At 38.5% G+C, this 21,161-nt stretch overlaps 1 protein-coding gene across 3 annotated transcripts in view; it reads left to right on the forward strand.

The window, feature by feature from the left end:
- Positions 1-21,161, forward strand: part of mdga2a (MAM domain containing glycosylphosphatidylinositol anchor 2a) — a 177,812-nt gene that overhangs the window by 82,425 nt on the left and 74,226 nt on the right. For 2 of the 3 annotated variants that reach the window (XM_066673053.1, XM_066673061.1), the window contains 3 exons: positions 9,936-10,132; positions 15,034-15,166; positions 17,637-17,906. In XM_066673053.1, the coding sequence (XP_066529150.1) occupies positions 9,936-10,132; positions 15,034-15,166; positions 17,637-17,906 (600 nt within the window). Of the gene's footprint in view, positions 1-9,935; positions 10,133-14,098; positions 14,205-15,033; positions 15,167-17,636; positions 17,907-21,161 lie in introns of those variants that run through there. The other variant, XM_066673069.1, reaches the window with a different exon arrangement.

Consider the following 21,161-nt stretch of genomic DNA (forward strand, 5'->3'; position numbering starts at 1 on the left):
TTCTTCAAAAGTCTTATTTTACCTTAGAGAAGGAACATCACAGAATGCAATTTTGTCACATATACACAAAAAAACTTTACATGAACAAACATTTAAAATGTGCATAAATTAATTAATTCATTAATTAATTAAAACACTGGCAAATCAAACTACTAAAATCTGTGTACTAGGGCCATGCCATATCGTATCATTTGCAATAATATTGTCTAATATATAATAATATAAGTTTTAAAACAATATAAAAAAATCAATATTTTCATATTAGTGATATTCAGACTTCATGCATACATAATGACGTCATGCAATTACCCATAATATGGCATACGTTCTTTACATGAGTCATTTAGCCACAGTCGCAGCAGGTAGTATCGCAGTCACACAGCTCCAGGGGCCTGGAGGTTGTGGGTTCGAGTCCCACTCCGGGTGACTGTCTGTGAGGAGTTGGTGTGTTCTCCGTGTCCATGTGGGTTTCCTCCAGGTGTTCTGGTTTCCTCCCATGGTCCAAAAACACATGTTGGTAGGTGGATTGGCGACTCAAAAAAAAAAAAAAAAAAAAAAGTGTTGATAGGTGTGAGTGAATATGTGTATGTTGCCCTGTGAAGGGCTGACGCCCCCTCCAGGGTGTATTCCCACCTTGCGCCCAATGATTCCAGGTAGGCTCTAGACCCACCGTGACCCTGAATTGGATAAGCGGTTACAGATAATGAATGAATGAATTAATTAATTAATTTAGCCACAGTGAAGTACAGTGGAAAGTGTCTCTGAGGAATGGAGGTGGAGGAATTTGCTTCAAAAGAGTGGAGTGGCTTGTAGAGGTGGTTTTGTTATAAAATATCAGATGTACAATAAACCATGGTATTTTGTTAGAAATGGAAGAAGTTTTAAATATTATATATATATATATTAATTTAATTTAATTTAATTCATGTTCATATAACATTGATTTTGTTGCAATAGTATCAATTTAAAAAACGGACAAGTATTTTTCAGTATTTTGTCATATTTCCAAGAATAACTTTATTGGCAAAATACCCTGAAATATCATGATATCATTTCAGGGTCATATCACCCACCCCTAATTGGTACTGGTGATGTTTTGTTTTGCCATGCGTTAGAAGTGGAGATATGTTAGACCAACTGCAAAAAACATCCCTCCTGTAAACTGAACTCAGATGTTTCCTTCAAAGTAGACTGAAGCTTTATCGCCATTCAGTGGCATTCAGTAAAACTGATGACATCTTATTTCAAAACCCTTAATGTAAATTTCAGTGAATTATATACTTTCTCATTGACATCCAATTTAGAAATTCAGATTTTGTATACCAGTATTTTTTTAGAAAGCAAAAGTATTTTGAACCATCCCTTTCCATTAAACACCTCAAATTAGAAAGAAAACACTTTGGTGGAGAATATGCAGATCATTAATTTCTTTTGTTGGAGCAAACAGGGAATGGCAGGAATTCTGATTTGACTGTTGAGACAGAATCTCACTGCAGCAAATAGGACATGGATATCACACCCAGAGGAGCTGCATGGGGGGTTGGGGATTAATTTCACGCCAGACGTGGCAAACGCGCCTCTCCCTTTAGTGAGGGAGTGTCAGAGTGAGACTTGCTTTACTGTTGCGCTTGTCACTGAGCTCCTCGCAGCAAAAATCTACGACAGCACCGCACATCCCATTAAAAAAATGTATTTGCACAGCGGAGACTGTTCCCCCTAACAGTAGTTTCACTTGGCACCCTGGCGGTACCAGTGTGCATTACACGATGCTATGCTGAAAGAGTACGGTAATCTTGCTGAATGTACAATCACTAACATGTCAATAAGCACCTATATTTTAAATTGTAGCAGCATCTCAAGAATTTAAGAATCTAAATAGTTTATTAAAGAAGTAAACAAATAGTACAGACTTTGTAAGTGGTATTATCACAGGTGGGCAGCATGGTGGCGCAGTAGTTAGTGTCTAGGGTAGCTCCAGGGTCCTGGGGTTGTGGGTTCGAGCCCTGGTGACTGACTGTGAGGAGTTTGGTGTGTTCTCTCTGTGTCTGCGTGTTTCCTCCATGTGCTCCGGTTTCCTCACACATTCCAAAAAACACACATATGTTGGTGGATTGGCTACTTAAAAAATGTCCATAGGTGTGAGTGTCTGTGTGAATGTGTGATAGTGTGTCACCCTGCAAAGGACTGATGCCACCTCCAGGGTGTGTTCCTGCCTTGCTCCCCGTGATTCAGGGTAGGCTCCAGACCCACCATGACCCTGAACTGGATAAATGGCTATAGACAATAAATGAATGAATTAATTATCACAGAAAAAATGACAGACATGTGACAGGGCACATCTGTTCGCAGACTTTAATTTGCAAATAATAGAAACTCCACTTGATTTTAAAAATGCTTTATTTATTTATTTATTTATTATATTTTAAATTAAATAACAAGAGACCATTTTATATAATAATCTTGGTTATATTATTATATAGTATCTTTTTTTAAGAAATTCATTAGTTTTGATTTTTTAATCTAAGGGTTTGGAAAGTTATTTGATTAATTTAGTTTTTAAATTAATTATACTTTATTACTTAATATATTTTATTTAAATAAATTATTGGAACTTTATTTGATTAATCCATTTTTTTATTCCATGTTCTTTATTAGGCGAAGCAGGTAGTGTCACAATCACATAGCTCCAGGGACCTGGAGGTTGTGGGTTTAAGTCCGGCCACCGGTGTCTGTGCCTGTTGTTAGAAAAGGTAGTTGCAGCCTTGAAACATCTGCAGCAAGGGAACGATATTGGTATAAATCTGCCTTCATAGAAATGTTATCAAAACCATAAAGATCCTAAGAGACAGCTTCATGGCACCTATGCACAATTTCCGTGTTCATGAGTGTTATGTTGAGAGGCGTTATAGAGAGAGAGAGAAGAACGCGAGTCAGATGAGCATTGCTGAACACCGTTTTATTGTGTCTCTGAAGCACCTGTACAACCAACTAATATGTCTGTGCCTCTACACGACTACAACTCCCCTAATTCCTCTTTACACAACACCTCCCCTTTTCCCTCCCATGAGAACATCCACCTATAGTTATCTTTACTCTGAACTTGTAACACTCATGAAAGTCTTTCCCATAATATTTTCACACTACATTCTGAACAACACTTGATGATGTCTGTGGCTGGTCTAATACGCAAACACGTGTGATTCCTCCTGACTTGACCCTGGTCAGTGTCAGTGATGTAGGACATAGACATTGCTGCGCGTTGGACAACAGTCCCTGATTTCGTCTCATTTGTCAGCCACACTTTCTGCCCTGTCTGTAATGATGAGCTGTGTGCAAATTATAGTTGTGCCGCTGGTTCTCTTTAGCTCTCTTCTCTCATTTCCTGAATCCTTTGATGTTTGTCCAGGATGGATGTAAGGTTGAGGAGTTTCACAGGAGAATATCCGCACTCCAGTTCCATCGCACAATACGTCATCAAGGCTTTTACCTTCCCTTTGCTGCCATTCCAGACTTTTCAGCATAGCTACAGCCTGCTCCGCTCCTCCATTCACCTGTGTGTACCTTGGGTTACTGAGCCATACTCTACCACAAAATCTCTGAAACGGTCACAGCTGTATTGTGCCGCATTGTCTGAGACTTCAGTCTCTGGTATCCCATGATGACTGAACACCTCCTTTAGAGCAGCAATAACTGCCTGATATTCAGGTGAGCTACCTCAATGTAACGAGAAAAATAATCCACTATCAAGACGTACATTTGTTTCTCTCAGAAAAATCAATCAGTCCCCTCTCTTTGCCAAGGCCTTTCTTGGACTAAGGTGGACAGCAATGGCTCTCTGTGCTCCATTCAGTTTTGTGAACTGATGATACATTTCTCCACCAGCTGGCTGAGGTGAAGAGACAAGCCTGGCCAACAGACAGACTGGCAGGCCCTTGCTCTACACTTGAATATCCTTTGATGACCACTGTGAAGATCGCAGAGAATTTCTTCTCTCATACTCTGGGAAACCACAATTCTTTGCCCCCTCAGTAGCAACTCACCTGCTATTGACAGGTTCTCTCTTTCAGTCCAATACAGACCTTACTCTGCAGGGTGCTCTTGCCTGGCATATGCACATTATCAAAGTAACACGACCGGCCTCCATATCCCTTCTGTTTGTCTCTGACTCAAGACACCTCCTAAACCATAGAAAAAGGCATCTGCTGATACACATGTTTCTGCCGTTTGTGAATATGTGGCAAGCATCCTAGGTGAATTCAGTTCCATTTTCAATTCACATCAAATATGTGTTCTTCTGTTCCAGGTGATTAAGGGATGTGTGGAGAGCTGTGATCACAGCACCCTCTGTTGACCTGTTCATTCTGTAAGCAAACTGATGTTGGTCGAGGTCAGCCGGGAGGGCAGGTATAATGTGAGGGATAAAGAGTCTCTCAAAGGCCGCTCTCTGTGTTTTTCTTGGGTACTGGGATGATTGTGGGTGACTTGAGGCTGGTGGGAACTGCAGACTGTTGCAAAGAGAGGTTAAAAATGGCGGTGAACACTCTTGCTAGCTGATCTGTGCAGGCATTGAGAATATGACGGGCGACACCATCTGTCCCAGGAGCTTTCCTTGTGTTGACCCTGCGTAGGGTGGATCTAACCTGGTTCTGGTGCAGATGAATAGGTGCGTCCTCAGCTACATGCCTAAGCTGAATGGTGGCTTCCAGGTTGCTCTTCCATTGGTCAAAGCAAGCAAGAACTGGTTCAATGTGTCTGGATGGATTTTGTTTGTGGCGTTAGTGAGTGTGGTGCTGTCTTTGTAGCCAGTGAGAGTCTTTATACCCTGCGACATGCCTCTGGATTTATTGCTGTTAAAGTGCTCTTGAATGCGCTGCTGGTATCTGTGTTTGGCCTTTATGATGCTCCTCCTTAGGTCAGTCCTCGCTCTCTTGTAGGCTTGCTGGTCCCCATGTCTGAAAGTGGAGTTCTGAGCTTTGTGCAGGGCCTTCAGTTCACCATTGAACCAAGGCTTCTGGTTGAGCAGCACTTTAACAATTATGGACTTAGTCACACTCTCAGCACAGAAGTTGAAGTAGTCCAGCACATTTGATGTGTGTCCATGCAGGTCTGTCCCCTCAGCGAAGACTTGCCAGTCTATATTGAGTAACCCAAACTGTACATCTTAGGTGCTGCTTAGGTTATTGTTTAGATTAGGGCGCAGCAGGTAGTGTCGCAGTCACACAGCTCCAGGGACCTGAAGGTTGTGGGTTCGATTCCCGCTCTGGGTGACTGTGAGGAGTTTGGTGTGTTCTCCCCGTGTCTGCGTGGATTTCCTTCGGGTGCTCTGGTTTCCTCCCACGGTCCAAAAATGCACATTGGTATGTGGATTGGCGACACAGAAGTGTCCAGGGTGCATTCCCGCCTTCCCGACCCTGAACTGGATAAGTGGTTGCAGATAATAAATGAATTAATTGGTTAGGTTGTTGAAATGGGCTGATTGAGTTTTTCTATGTTTAGATTTAATTAAATAATTCAATTGAGATACAATCTCAATACAGCTGAACCTATGCGAAGCCTTTGCAAATGGTTTAACCTGTCTGTCTGCAGCCTGTTCCCGGCTCTCGATTGTCAGCCGCTGTTTACACTACTCTGCCGCCTAACTAAAAGACTATGTGCTATACTGCAAGAAAGAAAACTTGCAGCACCCTCTCGTGTGGGGTGTACACCATCCCTACATATAAGATCAGGCTTGCCATCGAAATGTAACCAATTATTTATAAAGCCCTCTTGATTTTCCGAAATCCACTTGGACATCCAGCAGTTTAACGCTGAAAGTCTGCTGTAGGCTTCAGTGCAGCACCACACTGGGAAGGGACCAGAGCAGATTATGGCATCTGACAAATTCTGGGCCAGTTAATCACCTCTCTAACATTACCCTTAGTTACCTCAGACAAATATCATTGGCCCCTACATGGCTGACTATCCTCGAATGTCTCCTATTAGCTAACCGTTTAAGGTTGCCACTAAAGTCCAGTGCTCTGGCTCCCGGTATACAGCTAACTGGAACATGGCCGGGGAAATGACAATAAATGAATGTATCCCGAGGAGAGTGTTCCGCAACTAGGAGAACCCACTGGATATGCTGAGCAGTTGATTTTAAATTATAGATTTGACCAGCAGTCAATCCATGATTTTTTTTAAATTGTCTTGAGTTGGATCACACTACTTTCCACTGCTGTGTATGTGTGTATGTTATGTCAATAAGTCAACAGTTCGCTTTTCCTCCTCTGACCAATTTTTCTTGTTTTTTCTTCAATTTTTTCTGAAAAGTTTGTGAGTTGGTACAAGAGAGGCGATAACAGGTATCGCAGCGAGTGCATGTAAACAACGGATTCCATGGAAACAATAGAATTTTACTCCCGTAAAAAAATAGTGCAGTAAGTATGTTCCTTCACACATTTCCTTACGTAAGGAATTTTTAAAAGGGATACTGTGCAACACCCTTAAGTAAATGTTAAGTGTCATACTTAAGGGGAAAACTTAAGATGTTTTTTTGCAACTGGCCCCAGGTCATCGCTCAGACGGACCAGTGAAGTGAAAGTAGTGCTTTAAGACCGCCCACCGTTCCCAATCAAAATAATGAACCATATATTTGATTTTGGAGACAGAAAAGAGAAAATGGACTGAATTCTTGTTTGTCTTCATGTGTTCAAATGGAAAACGAACAAACAAACCTCATTCTACATTCATTCTAAGAATCAAACTAATAAAACGTACATGGAGCTGTAACGTTGCTATGTGAATTTTTCTGCACCTCTGTTAGTGGCAACACATTTAAAATCATTCAACTTCTTCACCTGGAGCATACATGATACAACTGACTTTGAATTCGACTTGTCTATCTCGGTCGCTGTCCTGTACCGTTCATAACGCCTCAGCCACTTCGGCCATTCGCTAGCACTGTTGAAGTCAAACTTGCCTGGCGGTTTTCTAATTGTGGCACCACTGCTTCTCCGGCTCTGCTTTCTTCTATTTCGCCATGTTGCTTTGCTTTCTCTAGTTTTCTGTTCATTTAGTTTCTGTGCTGATTTACTGATATTCCGTTTCACTTCTGATACCACATTATGTTCAGAGGCGTTATGGAAGAAGAGAGAGAAGACCGCGAGTCAGGTAAGCAGTGCTGAACACCGTTTCTTTATTGTTCCTCTGAATAGTAGAGGAGGGCGGATCGATCCAAATATTGACAATATCGATACAAACGCTGGTATTGGTATTGATCAATGCTCATGTAAAAAGATCGATACTCAAGCTTTTTTTCTCTCCCGCTGCTGCACACGCAGATTCATTAAAGTCTTGCACCGTCATGTGGCGAACAGTAGTGGTATCGGTATCCATATCAGCGATACTGGCCCTGTATTTACTTGGTATCAGATCAATACCAAAATTCCCGGTATCGCCCACCTCTACTGAATAGGCCAAGTACGTCTCACTGCAGCCCGTAGGAAGGCGGAGTTGGACATTCAACTCCGCCCACATCAATCCCCGCCATGTCCAAACCCGCCCATGTCCAGCCTCGCCCTCATGTTCAAGAAGCACTGTGTGGCACTTGATATGCGCATATAACACTGACATGTTCAAGAGGCACTGTGTAGCAATAGAAATGCGCATATAATGCTGACGTTTTGAAAAAGCACTTCAAAGCATTTAATTTAAACCTACCTCTTAACAAGTTGACAGTTTTTTTTCATGTCTCTTATTCATTATTAGGCTTCACAATGTTTTTCTCTTAATTTATGATCTCAAATTGTTTTATTGTCGACAATTGGTAGACTAAATGTATAAAGCTGGAAGATTTCACCTTTCATTTAAATGTTATTTACCCAATGATCAATTGTGCTACATAGTGTTAGTCACAGTCACAAATGTTGGTCTCATCTGTCCTGTAGTTTAAGATTCAAACTAGTTTTGTCATCTATGATGTATTGGATCGTTAGTAATGTGGTGTATTAAAACAGCAAATGGTTTTAAAATCCAGTGTTATTAAGTATAAGCTACTGAGCAATGAATTATTAGCTATCATAATAAAATATTAACTAACTAATACTACATGCATATGTATTTAAATCTCTTCCAAAAAGATTCCAAATACAGAAGACAAATATTCACAAAGGATAGTGATGGCACTTATAACTCTTATATCATTGTCAAAGGGCAATGTTAAATAAAATTAACAATTCCCACAGTGGGGAAATTCAAATGTAACTGGATGATGTGTATAGTCAACATATATTTTGATGTTCTCTCGCCATTGTTTATCTGTATCTCCAACCAGTTCTTACTGCAAACACGTGTCTAGCAGCTCAGGTCTCTGTCTGTAGTGGAGGGACACACACTGCGTCCAAGAACAGACGCTTATTTAAAAAGCTGGTCTCCTCTTAGCAGCACCATAGAGAAAACTATGAGAAGGACAGGACTGTGTAATTTTAGAAATCGTAAAAAGTAAGATTCATGTTAATAATTAAATTGAGTCCATCTTTACAAAAAGCAGCAGCAGGAAGATATGTCACCTCTTTCTGTGATTATCATGGGCTGTTGCAAAGCAGAAATCAGATTATTGCCAGATTCAAGAGTTTTCCCATCATCTGATTACCCAAGTGCATGTAAATGCATTGTTCAGAATATCACAAAGTTAGATTTTGTGAAGTTATGGTATTAAGTGCATGTAAACACTCCCTGTTTGTGGAAGGAGGTTGATTTAATTTGGGTCTTTAACCATGAGTTTCAGTGTAAAATGTATTTGTTTGTGGTTTCATGTGGAAATGTTGTTTCATGGAAATAAGGAAAACAGAAGAAGGCAGTGTGCTTGGTTTCAGCTTTCTGAATGCAGTTTTTGAAGGCATGCAACATTTCAATTCAGTATGGCAGGTTTAAAATGCATTTAAAAGGATTTCGATGTGGCCCATAAAGCTGTCAAAATGTTTTTTGTTTTTTTTTTACTTTTAACTCAAAATCTATAATGGACTTAATTGCATTTTTTGGATAAAGTAGAATAAAATGATCATTTGTGTTTGTGCTATATATCAACTATCAGTGTTGTAAAACTAACAAGAAAGTACATTTACAGTATTGATTCAGGTCTTAGTAGGCTTAGATATCCCTGTTAGTTAATAGATTTACAGTAATAAAATGCACATTTGTATTATAGGCACTGGAAGAGCTTCAGCCCTAGTTTTGGGGTGGTGCAATTGCAAAGCGAAGCAGACACCAACACAGAAGTATAAATCCTCGAAACAGCATAGGGCATAGCCAATGGGGTAGGATCTGCGTCGAGTCAATGCAGAAGCTTAAAACGGCCTTAAAAGTGCTTAAAATGTGTGGGAAAGCAATTGAGGGCCAGTCTAGTACAATTCGTGAATGTTATGGAGGATTGTGTTTTATAACTTGATTTAAATGTAAAGTAAATAATCAAAATGTTTTTGTTTTATTAACTTTAATTACATTTAAATATTTTTAGATGTATGGGGCTCTTACATTCTTTAGATATGATCTTGTGAATACTGATTTATTTCTGGTGTGAAACATACACAGCACAGATTGTTACTGGAATATGTTTTAAAGAAAACATGTCAGTAAAACGACATAAATAAGATGACAACATGACCTAAAACGAACTTGGTAAGCAATTCTAGTAGGTGTTATAACAAATTAGTAGCATTGTAGGATAAGGGGGTCCTGGCTAATGACTGGAATTAGTATATTTGGGAGAAAAATTAGATTAAAAACCCCAAATGAAACCAAAGAATCTTTTTTTTTTTTTTTTGACATTGAACACTTGTACATACTAAATTAAAATTCATAATATCTTCTTTGTGTTCTTTTTCTATGAGAATGTGCTGTTGTGCTATTAATGGTGATAAAAGTGCTCCTATTGCATATTGTGGTCATTTTTCCTTCAGATTTGGATGACCCTGTGGTGACAGTACACCAGAGTGTAGGAGAAGCTAAAGAGCAGTTCTACTATGAGAGGACAGTTTTTCTCCGCTGTGCTGCCAACTCCAATCCCCCTGTGCGATACAGCTGGAGACGTGGAAGGGAGTTTCTGTCACAAGGTTCGGACAAGGGCGTGGAGATATATGAACCTTTCTTCACACAGGTAAGTTTAAAATCTTTCTGAAACTTGGAGGGCTGAGTACTTAAAGTTGTTTAATTGTTGTGGGGTGCTCCTGTGAAGTGGAAGGCTTTTTCCTTCCTACATTAATATATAAATATTAAATATAATATATAAATATATTAAATAAATGTATATTCCAATTACCAATATGCATCAGTAATTATTTTTTGCCACATTTGTAAATCTTTTTATTGGCTTCCTTTTTTACTTTTTAAATCTTTATTTAGTGTTTTGTTAGTTAAAAACAAAAACCAAATAAACAATGTGTTAGACTGCTAAATTACAACTGAAATGAATAGTATCAGAACGACACATGCTTTTTCTTGAAAAGTCTAATGACCTGTTTAATGACGTGTCATATGAGTAAGCATTATAGAATTTATAACCAAATTCTTTTATACAAAATTTTGGGAAATAAATTATGAAATGTATAAACAGAGCTATGAAAGTGGTGCCAAATAGTTTTATGAAATTTGTAAATGTTTCTGCCAATTTATAATTCCTTAACAAGTAGGTTGTTGCTATGTCACAGTAACAAACTCTAGCGCACTGCACACACTTATGCCCTGATTAAGCATCAGCTCACTAACACCTCACTATAATCAATAACCTGCCAAGTTAACTACCTAGACCACTAAGCTGCTGAATAAACTACTCCAGAAAAGATTTCTTCTGCCCAAAAGCATCTTTATGTAGCCCAGCGTGCTCGGTTGAGTTGCAACTATCTCAGATTTCTGTATGTTCCCTTTGTAGAGCAAGTTATTGTATTATGCATTATACCTCTAATATAACATATCCATATTGAACCATGGCTCCATGACTTATTTTTTTAACGTATTTTTTTACAGCAACTGCATCTCCAATGCACTTTCTTTTCACCGGTACCTGTTTTCACTCTTTGTTTTTCTTATTGTTTTTGATACTTAACCTGGCTTCATCTCAGATGATTTAATTTTGTTGTAGTTTTTGTTGTTAGTTTCTTGTTTCATGCTGTTTAAAATTAGGGATAATGCCTTGTTCATAGGGATGAGCGATATGGCCCTAAAATAATATGATATTTGAGGTTATTTTGGCGATAACAGTATTCTTATATATTGTTTCTTTATATTCTTATATATTCTTATAATATTCTGTTATACTAATATTAATTTTAGTAAATTATTTATATATATATATATATATATATATATATATATATATATATATATATATATATTCTGATTTTGTATAAAACATTAATGTAGCATATAAATCTACAAAACAACCAAAGTGCAGAAAATTGTGTGCATATAAACAGCATACGTAAACAATTACATAAAATGTAACCTTAAAACTTCACAGTAAATAACAAAACAAACACAAAATAGTTGCTGTGACGGGTCATTACGTAAACAAGTCAGAATATCATGATTATCACTATATTGTTTGTTTTTTTAATATATCGTTTTAACAATTATGATGATATTATGGTAAATTATATGATATGGCACAGCCCTACTGTTTCATTACATTTTTGTTCAGTTAAAACTGCATTGATTAATGTTTTATTTTGTATTTGTGTTGAATTAAACTGTCTTTAGTGGCAATCACTGTCCGTCTCTATTTATTACAAGAAATGTTAAACTTACATGAGAAAATGAGTATAATTGGTTTATCCATATTTGTATTCTTGAATAAACTGAAGACATTTATTGGTGTGAAACATGAGCTGAACTTATTTCAGACATTAGCACCACTATTTAGTGGTGAAAAATGTAATAAAGAGAGTTGTTAGCAGTGGCTCCATGGAGTGATACGGTGGTTGTGTAAAAACACATGCTGTTAACACGAAATATCAGCACGGTTAGAACACTTCTCAACCAATCTGAGTGCATGACCATAAGTAGCTGTTGTGTAAAACTAATATATAAAATCTTCCACCCTTATTAGCCAATTTTGTTTATCAGATCCTTTAGCCTCTTAAACATTTAACTTAAACAAAGTGTTTATATCTCTCAGATCTTTATCTGAACAGTCTTTGTCCTTTCATATGTGAAATAATAATAGCAAGGCATGTGAATAAGTTCCGCATGATGTATAAGTTCAGCAACAGGTAGTCACTATCGCACATCTCCAGGGTCTTTGGTTGTGGGTTCAAGCATCGCCCATGTGGCTGTTTGTGAGGAATTCTAATGTGTTCTCGCCATGTCTGTGTGGGTTTCCTCAGGGTACTCCGGTCTGCACTCACAGTCCTAAAATACAGGTTTCCTCCAGTTTGAATGTGTGAGTGCGTATAGCCCTGCAAAAAAGTAAACCGGGTTATATTTATAATATTTCTAGGACAGAAATTAACACTGAGTTGCGTAAGTATATTGGCGCAACTTCTGAGCGCCAATTCCAGAGGGTTAAATATTGGAAAATGGGGTGAAGTGCATGACTGGAAATTCCTAGCTGAGGGCAGACGTGGTATTGTATTTTGAAAGTAAATGGATAGTTTATTTCTTAGAGTTAACAATTTCATTTGAGGATGCAGTACATGAAGCTTTCGAAAGAAAGAAACGGAAGTATGCGGAAGTATGCAAACGCGGACAGCAGGCACATGTTAGACTAGTGGAAATAGGCGTTAGGGGATTTGTAGCCAAGTCTGCTACATCCCTGCCTGTGCAGTTTGGCATCAGGGGCCAGAAACTATAGGACAGCTGTGAAAGAGTTGTCAGAAACAGCTGAAAGGTCTAGTCAGTGACTGTGGATAAGGAGAACACAGACTGGTTGGGAAAACACACTGTAAATGTGCAATATGTGCTTGGAGGACAGGACAGGGGTGTGATATATTGTGTTATTGCTGCTGCCGGTGATATTACATAAAGTTCACAAGGAACTGGTGGCACTGAGCATGCATTAATGGTGCCAGTGGGGCTTGGTACAGCCTTAGTCACTAGGGAGGCCAGTGTGGATTTACAGTAGTTGATGGTTTAAGTGCATGTTATGGCTGTAAAACTAGCATGGACAGGGGTGGGTCAGGGACAGCAGACTTTAATGGGCTTAATTCAGCGAAACAGTGAGGAGAGGAGGTGCCTACCTGATGACCCCTGTAAAGAGCTAACAATGCAGTAGCGGAGATGGGTACACATAGGCTTCTGTTAGGTGTAGCTGGTTGCTGTTACTGTCAGAATGCTGTTCTCAGCATTCAGCACTATTGTCCCACAGAACCTCATCAGAAAGCTAAGTCTGCTGGGCCTCAACACCTCTGTCTGTAACTGGATCTTGGACTCCTTCAGTCCTGATTGGGAAAACCATCTCCAGCACCATCATGCTGAACACTGGAGCTCCCCAGGGCAGTGTTCTGTGTCCTCTGTTATTCACTATGCTAATTTATGACTGTGCAGCAAAACACAGTTTAAATCACATTATAAAGTTCTCAGATGATACAATCGTGCTGGGTCTCATCAGGAAAAGCGACAAGTCGTCATACAGGAGGAGGTTCAGCAGCAGACAGACTGGTGTAAAGTCAACAACCTTCCCCTGAATATGAGCAAGACCAAGGTTGTAGACTTGAGGAGAGCACAAAATAACCACTCTCAGCTCAACATCAATGGGTCATCTGTGGAGACTGTTTAGAGCTCGGAGTTTCTTGGTGTCCACTTAGCAAAGAACCTCACCTGGATCCTGAACACCAACTCTCTTTCTTGGCTCTACAGCCATAAAAGCCCAGCAATTTCTCTACTTTCTCCAAAAGACGCTCTCCTATCCAGGCCTGAACCTGTAACTGATAAACTATTAATTTTGAACAGAATGTTTGTTTGAAATGGTGTGACTCTTCTAGTCATTACAGTTCGGGTTTAGCACTGCAGGAAACTCACAGACAAATCACATGTGTTTCTGCATATCACACGTGAGGCTACTCAGCCAATCAGATCTATGCATTATGATGAGCTCGGTGACTCGTATGATTGACACACACAGGGAAGGGCTTCAGACACTGCTGTCCTGGGGCCAGTAAAAATAGCCAAATTGAGGGGATAAAAGCTCTTTTGGGACACTTTTGGGACACGTTCGGATGGTAGTTTTGTGTGAGGTAAAATCAGTAACATTAAAAATAAGGGAACAATTGCCGGGTTAAATTCACACAATGCTGAACCTGGATAAAGTCCCTTCCTTCAGCATAAAAAGCCAATCAGCTTGCTGTTAATGGATATAGTCCCACCCTTCAGCAATAAGAGCCACTTAGATTTCTGGTAATGGAAAAGCAGTAAAGTCAACTGCCACTACAAGTCATTGGGGACCTTATTTACATATGCGTTTATTTTCCATAATCATTGTTTTATTTGTACATTTTACTTGAAATGACAAAAACAACATTTTATTTTGAGTATTAGTTACTTATATTTCTTTATAAATTTTGTTGAAATAAATTGAAATGTAACTGAAATTGTAATTTGATTTGACATTCAATACATAAAATATTACTATAACTACAAGGTTATTTGATTGTGCAGGATATGACACTGATAATAATACAAGTTATAAATTATGTTCCAGACCTTGGCTTGGGAAAATGCTCTCTAACTGGACCTTAATAGATATGAATTAATTACTCTTGCTCTAATGGATTGGCATAGGATCTTATCCTGTGTATAATTACAATTAGTTAAACCCATATGTATTTTAGGTAAGTGATTATTAAACACAGCGCTGGCATTATTCAAGGACATTTTTTGTCAAGAATATTGAACATTGTGAGCGGTGTTTCATTTTGAGGGACTCAGTAGGAGTGTGTCTCATTCAGTTCAGGGCTGTCAAACAAGTAATACTATATTAGAGTATTATGCATCAGCCTTTTCTGTTTCTATGAATGTGTGAAATACATTTACTGGAAAACATATATCTTTCTCTCTGTGCTGCAGGGGGAGACAAAGATCCTCAAGCTGAAAAACCTTCGACCTCAGGACTATGCCAATTACACCTGTACTGCCTCGGTCCGCAATGTCTGTGGCATCCCTGACAAGAGCATCCTCTTCCAACTTACGAACAAAACATGTATGTTTTACCTCCTCATAAGTGAAAAAACATTGAAGAAGAAAAAAAAACACAATATCAAATCAAAAACGATGTTGTCACAAAGCAGCTTCACAGAAATCCAGCAAAGACAGAGGTTTTAACATGAAATGAATGAGGTGAATAAGCCAAAGGAGACAATGGCAAGGAAAAATCCCTTAAAGCTGAAGGAAGAAACCTTGGGAAAGGAACAGGTTACAGTTTAGGGGGAGGAAGTTACACAACATACAGCTTTTCACATCTTTTCCACAGTACTTAATTTTCTTTAATCTGTGTTTGTCATCAGGCTTGGCTGATATGTACAGTTGTGAATTGTCTATGTAACAGTGGAAGTTGAGGCCATGATTACTTATACCTGGGCCCATTAACACTTATAATGTAAATAATACCGGCCCTAAAATAGAGCATTATGGCATTTCATATCTTACATTTGTATAGATGGGAAGTAAACCATTTACCTTTACTGACTGATAACATTCAGTAAAATAAGAATTGGACTGTACAATTTGCTGAGGAGATTATCTTTTCTAGTTCTAGTTGTGGTTTTGGGTAAAAACCTGCTATGATCTGACCTGATAGTTGTTTTGCTGTAGTAACAGTAAACAGTTGCGTTATGAGAACAGGTGTCGGAGAGCATTTTAAGTGTGTAAGACTTGTCAGTTCTCTGGAAGACTGATGTTTCCATCACTGCCTCCACAGTTAATTTAGTCCCTAGAAAAAACACATTTTTAAACGTATGCCCCTGCGGCTCCCTGCACTTTTTATCTGTCCCAGTGGTCTCTACTTTCTTTAGTGGTGGTGACCTGACCTTTATGAGATCCATTAGAGGCTGATCAGAGCTGGCAGTCTTTCCTCTCCAACAGTCTCTCTTTTTCTCTCTTTCCCTCTCTCTCATGCTCTAGCTGTGTGTGTGTGTGTGTGTGCATGCGTGCGTGCTCATGACTCCCTTCCTCCCAGTTTCTCTCTTAATCTCAGCATCACACGAGCCACACATAGAGCTTTATGATGATGACTGAGGCTGGATCCAGTTCCTGTTCAGTGTCAATGTCAAGGCACTTACCTCACAGCATGGTAGTATTCTGATGGCAGAAGCATTTAGGGGCAGGCCTGATAGTATGTGCCACATGCCTAAGGATTTGAAACATCAGCCTTTGGCAGCAACAATCTGCAGTATTTCATTTGAAGCATTATGTTAGCACTGCTGAAATTTCATGATGTAATGGAGAACATTGTTTTACAAATACATTCAAATATTTGAATGAAGGAGGGTCTCACCACCAACTTAATTATCAATTAGTTTAAAAATATAATAATAATAATAATAATAATAATAATACATTTTATTTATAATGCACTTTACATTTGAACAAATCTCAAAGTGCTACAAAGTTTATAAACTTAAAATGTATTAAATAAGCAAATACACATATACTGACCTTTAGACCTACTTAATTTGCAATGTTTCGAATATATTGTCGCTGTCCTTTTGAAACAATGTATCTCAATTGTGGTTGATTTGTAGGTCACTGCATCATTTGAACATAGAAGCTGTCCTTCACATTGTGTGAAAGCGTTATGATGAATGCAAAAATAGAAATGCTCTATAATTACTTATAGTATCTTTTTACAATGACCTCCGCTGAAAGTGAAAAGGAAATCTCCTGTGAAGTTATTGCTTTGGGATATTCTTGTTTTTCATTGGACAGTGACAATATACTTTAAGTAAATGTGAATAACATCCTGAATTAATTAATTAACTATGAAGTGGTAGTAAATGAACTTATTTATTTTTATTTTTTCGGCATAAACTGATTTAATAAAATTTACATGAATTTGCAGTTTTACTCAGCTCAGTTGAGTAATACAACATTTTGGTGATTCTTTTTCAGCATTATTTCCCTATTTGTTGTATTTGTTGAATACTTTGACACCAAACATGCATTTGTGGGCCTCTGTTGTGGGTAAATTGCTGCTTATTCTCCATTAAACAATATACACAAAAGAAGCTTGTATGCTACCTCCTTGTGGAGAATTTTTAACAGATGGCTAAAAATAGTTGATTGAGTGAGTGATCTCTTAATGCCACATGTAAATGCTTTCACGGTATATAAAAAGAATGCTTTTTCACAAAAATAAGTGTGTTTAGTACAGGTTCACTCTGAAACCCTTAGCAAAAACAGTGGGTAATTTGCTGGACCTTAAAAAAACTGAGTTATAAACTGAACATTTTAAGAGGGGTAACTGCCCCCCTTGCTCAGTAATAACCAACTGTAAAACTAAAAGAAAGTAAATGGTAATGCACAAATAAATTAGAGCTCTATTAATTTAGTTAGTTTTCTTTCTCAGCCTGATGATTAGCATACTTGACAAAGCTCAGTATCTGATAATACTGCCCAGATAATACTGGTTATATACAAGTACCATAACATTTCCTTCATATTTTTCCTTCCAGCCTCTCCCACCATTAAGCTTCTGGTTGAAGACCCCATAGTGGCCAACCCAGGGCAGACAGTGACTCTGGTCTGCATCTCCTCTGGGGGAGAGCCAACCCCAGTACTGACATGGGTACGCAACACGGAGGGGCTTCCTGAGAAGAGTGTCTTGAATGGCGGGACGCTAACCATCCCTGCGATCAGCACAGAGGATGCTGGGATCTATAGCTGTGTGGCCAGCAACAATGTGGGCAACCCAGCCAAGAAGTCAACCAACATCATTGTTAGAGGTCTGTATTGCTGTCCTGAGGCTGTGCTGTTTTCAGACCCACTCTGTATCATATATACTAGCTGTCGGTTTCAAGGATCTGTAGAGCTAAAACACAAATCATTTTTAATGTTTCACCATGCAGAAAAGCTTTGGTGGCACCCATGTGTCGGCATAATATTTCTTAAAATACTTTGTACTTTGTTAGCACACAGCAATTTGCAAACGATAGACAGGAATTGGATTGAATATAATAAATATCTCCAACAATGCATGTGGCATACATGTCACCAGTACACCATTTGTCTTGAAATGCACTGGATTGCAACCCTGCATCTAGCTCAGTGGTTCTTAGTCCTGGTCTTGCTGGGCCTTGCATGTTGTAGTTTTCTCCTCACTCCATCACACCTACTACGCCATCGTAAGGGGTTGTTAATTATCTTATAGATTAATCAGGTGTGTTGGTAGCAGAGGAATATTTCAATTGGGGAGGGCAGTGGCAAACCAGGACCAGGACTGAGAACCACTGAGCTAGCAGTTCCTTATTTTTTTGTACTGGTTGGAATACATTCTTTGAGTAGAACCCAAATGGCATTTAGTAAGACATTTTGGATAATATCATTTTCTCAATACAGTAAATGTATTATTATTAATATTATTTATATATAATAATTTATTTTATTGTATAATATTATATTAATATTATTCAGAATAATAATCATTCTCCTTCTTTTCTGTGTTCTTCTTATAGGACACTCATAGTAAAATGAAAATAGTCACAAATAGACTAGCTTTCCTAAGAGCAGTTGCATTAACTGTTTAAAGCATTTATTATATCATTATTTTATTTAAAATATTCATGACATGAGCACAAACACAGAAACATGTGAAGGAAATAAGTCAAATGTAGTAGAGAAGGAGATTTAGAGTATAAGGTAATGTAATGTGCAATTATTTGTCCTTGTACAACAAAATGTGTTTATGCATTTAACCCATTTCTGGCAGTGAACACACACACACACACACACACACATACTAGTGCACTATAGGGGCTGGGGAGCAGCCCCGGCGTCCAGGGAGCAGTTGTGTTCAGTGTATTGCTCAAGGGCACTTCAGCAGTTGCACTTCAGTTCAGCAGCATGTTCCAGCCTTTCCTGGTGATCAAACCAGAAATCTTCCGGTACCAAGCCTGGTCTCAAACTATTAGGCCAGAGCTGCCCATTTCAGACCCAGAGTGACCCCCATCGAGAGTGACAGCAAGAGTTGCTACTGGACTGAAGCAACTGTTGTAGCTTTTTTCATAGTTACCCCCACCCAAGAGTAATCCCTGGTCTGCAAAGTAATCTGTTTGCACATGTGGAGGCCCTGGTTTGTTTGTGAATTATATTCTGGCTGTTAAACTCTTGTCTCCAAGAAGCAGGGTGAAATGGAGCTCAGAATGCATTTGCATGAGGCTGGATACAAACACTGGAATCTGGTCATTTGCCAAGGCAGAGGATCACCTAAGAGAGAGAGCTTTCCTTAAGCTTCTTTAGTGCTTCTCATACAGTATACATAGGAATTAGAGAATAGGATCAATATGATTGAAATTTCCATAAATTGATTTTTTCATATGAACTGTTTTGATACCTACCACTATTTTTTGTGCTGCCATTAGCACCATGCTTTGGAAGGCACAAAATGCTTGGCTGAGAGTGTTAACTGTTCAGATCTATTTTGACAGCTAACAGATGCCCACTCTTGCTAGCACTGTGCCTGGTATGAGGGGAAAAGGTCATCCTATCTACCTTGAAAGAAAACCACTTGTGCTTTATTGAATTCCTGGCCTTAGACGACTTGGCTTGAATAATTTGAACGCTATATTAAATTAATCATTTGAACTATTTGTGGTTGGTGGCACAGTGGTGCAGCAGGTAGTGTCTCTGTCACACAGCTGTCTGTGAGGAGTTTGGTGTGTTCTCCCCGTGTGCATGTGGGTTTCCTCCGGGTGCTCGTTTCATCCTACGCTCCAAAACCACACGTTAGTAAGTGGATTGGCTACTCAAAATTGTCCATTGGTGTGAGGGTGTGAGTGAATGTATGAGTGTGTATCGCCCTGTGAAGGACTGGTGCCCCCTGCAGGGTATGTTCCTGCCTTGCACCCAATGATTCCTGGTAGGCTCTGGACCCACCGCCACCCTGAATTAGATAAGCGGTTACAGACAATGACTGAATGAATGCATTTTGATTAGCTAAAATCTTAGTCTGCGTCTAAAATGGCATACTTGAATACTTGAAAAAAAATATGAATGAGACATATTTTATAAAAACATAAGCACCATTATAATACATGCCCTGTGAAGGACTGGTGCCCCCTCCAGGGTGTGTTCCTGCCTTGCACCCAGTGGTTTCAGACAATGAATGACTGAATTATAATACAACATGTAGTTAGATATATAGATTAATTTGTTTATTATATATTATATTTTAATTATACTTTTATTTTTTTTTTCATTAAAAATACTAGTTCCCTCATTTATAGAGCAGACAAAAGCTTTTTTTCTTCCTATTTAAATACATAAGGAATCAGCTTAAATTTATTACTTCCGTTTCAGTCAAAGGTTAATTCTTGCAGCAATAGAGATCACTTATGATGAATAGTCATTTTAAAAGGTTTGGTGTCCCTATTACATTGTTTTAGTACATTAAGCCACATTAAGCTCACATTAAGCATTTTAGAGCTGTTATTGGAGCTGAAGCTAAAGCTCACTTCACCCAGGAACATTCATGACCATATTCTTCGCTGTTACATTTAATGTAATATAGAGTTTCAGTTTGTAAAATACAATCATAAAAAAATATTATTATACAATTGTAAAAAATTAATCGTAATTGTGGTAAAATGTACAGTTAATCGTGATTTTGATTTGTGCTCATATCGCCCTGCACTTCTGTAAACTTTTTCATTCTGTGTGGAAAGGACTTTATTCTCAAGATATTTCTTAGAACCAAAATTAATTCATAAAGTTTCCAGCTCAAAAATAAAATGTCCACTGGAAAATGTGTAAAGAATTAGGATTTGTCAGAAGCTTTGATGAAGTAACTGAAATGTCAATTAAGAAAAAAAAAGACATTTTACATTTTCACACTGAATGTATCATTACAGGGCTGTCCCCTAATCCTTCTACAACGATATGATGATTCCTTTAGAATTCTCCCCCTTTCATCAGCTTATTTATGATTTATGGTCTTGATGAGATTCTTTGAAGAATGACTTGCTAATTCTTGTGGCAAACAC

This window comes from Hoplias malabaricus, chromosome 1, assembly GCF_029633855.1.
Source record: "Hoplias malabaricus isolate fHopMal1 chromosome 1, fHopMal1.hap1, whole genome shotgun sequence".
In the NCBI taxonomy this organism is placed as follows: Eukaryota; Metazoa; Chordata; class Actinopteri; order Characiformes; family Erythrinidae; genus Hoplias; species Hoplias malabaricus.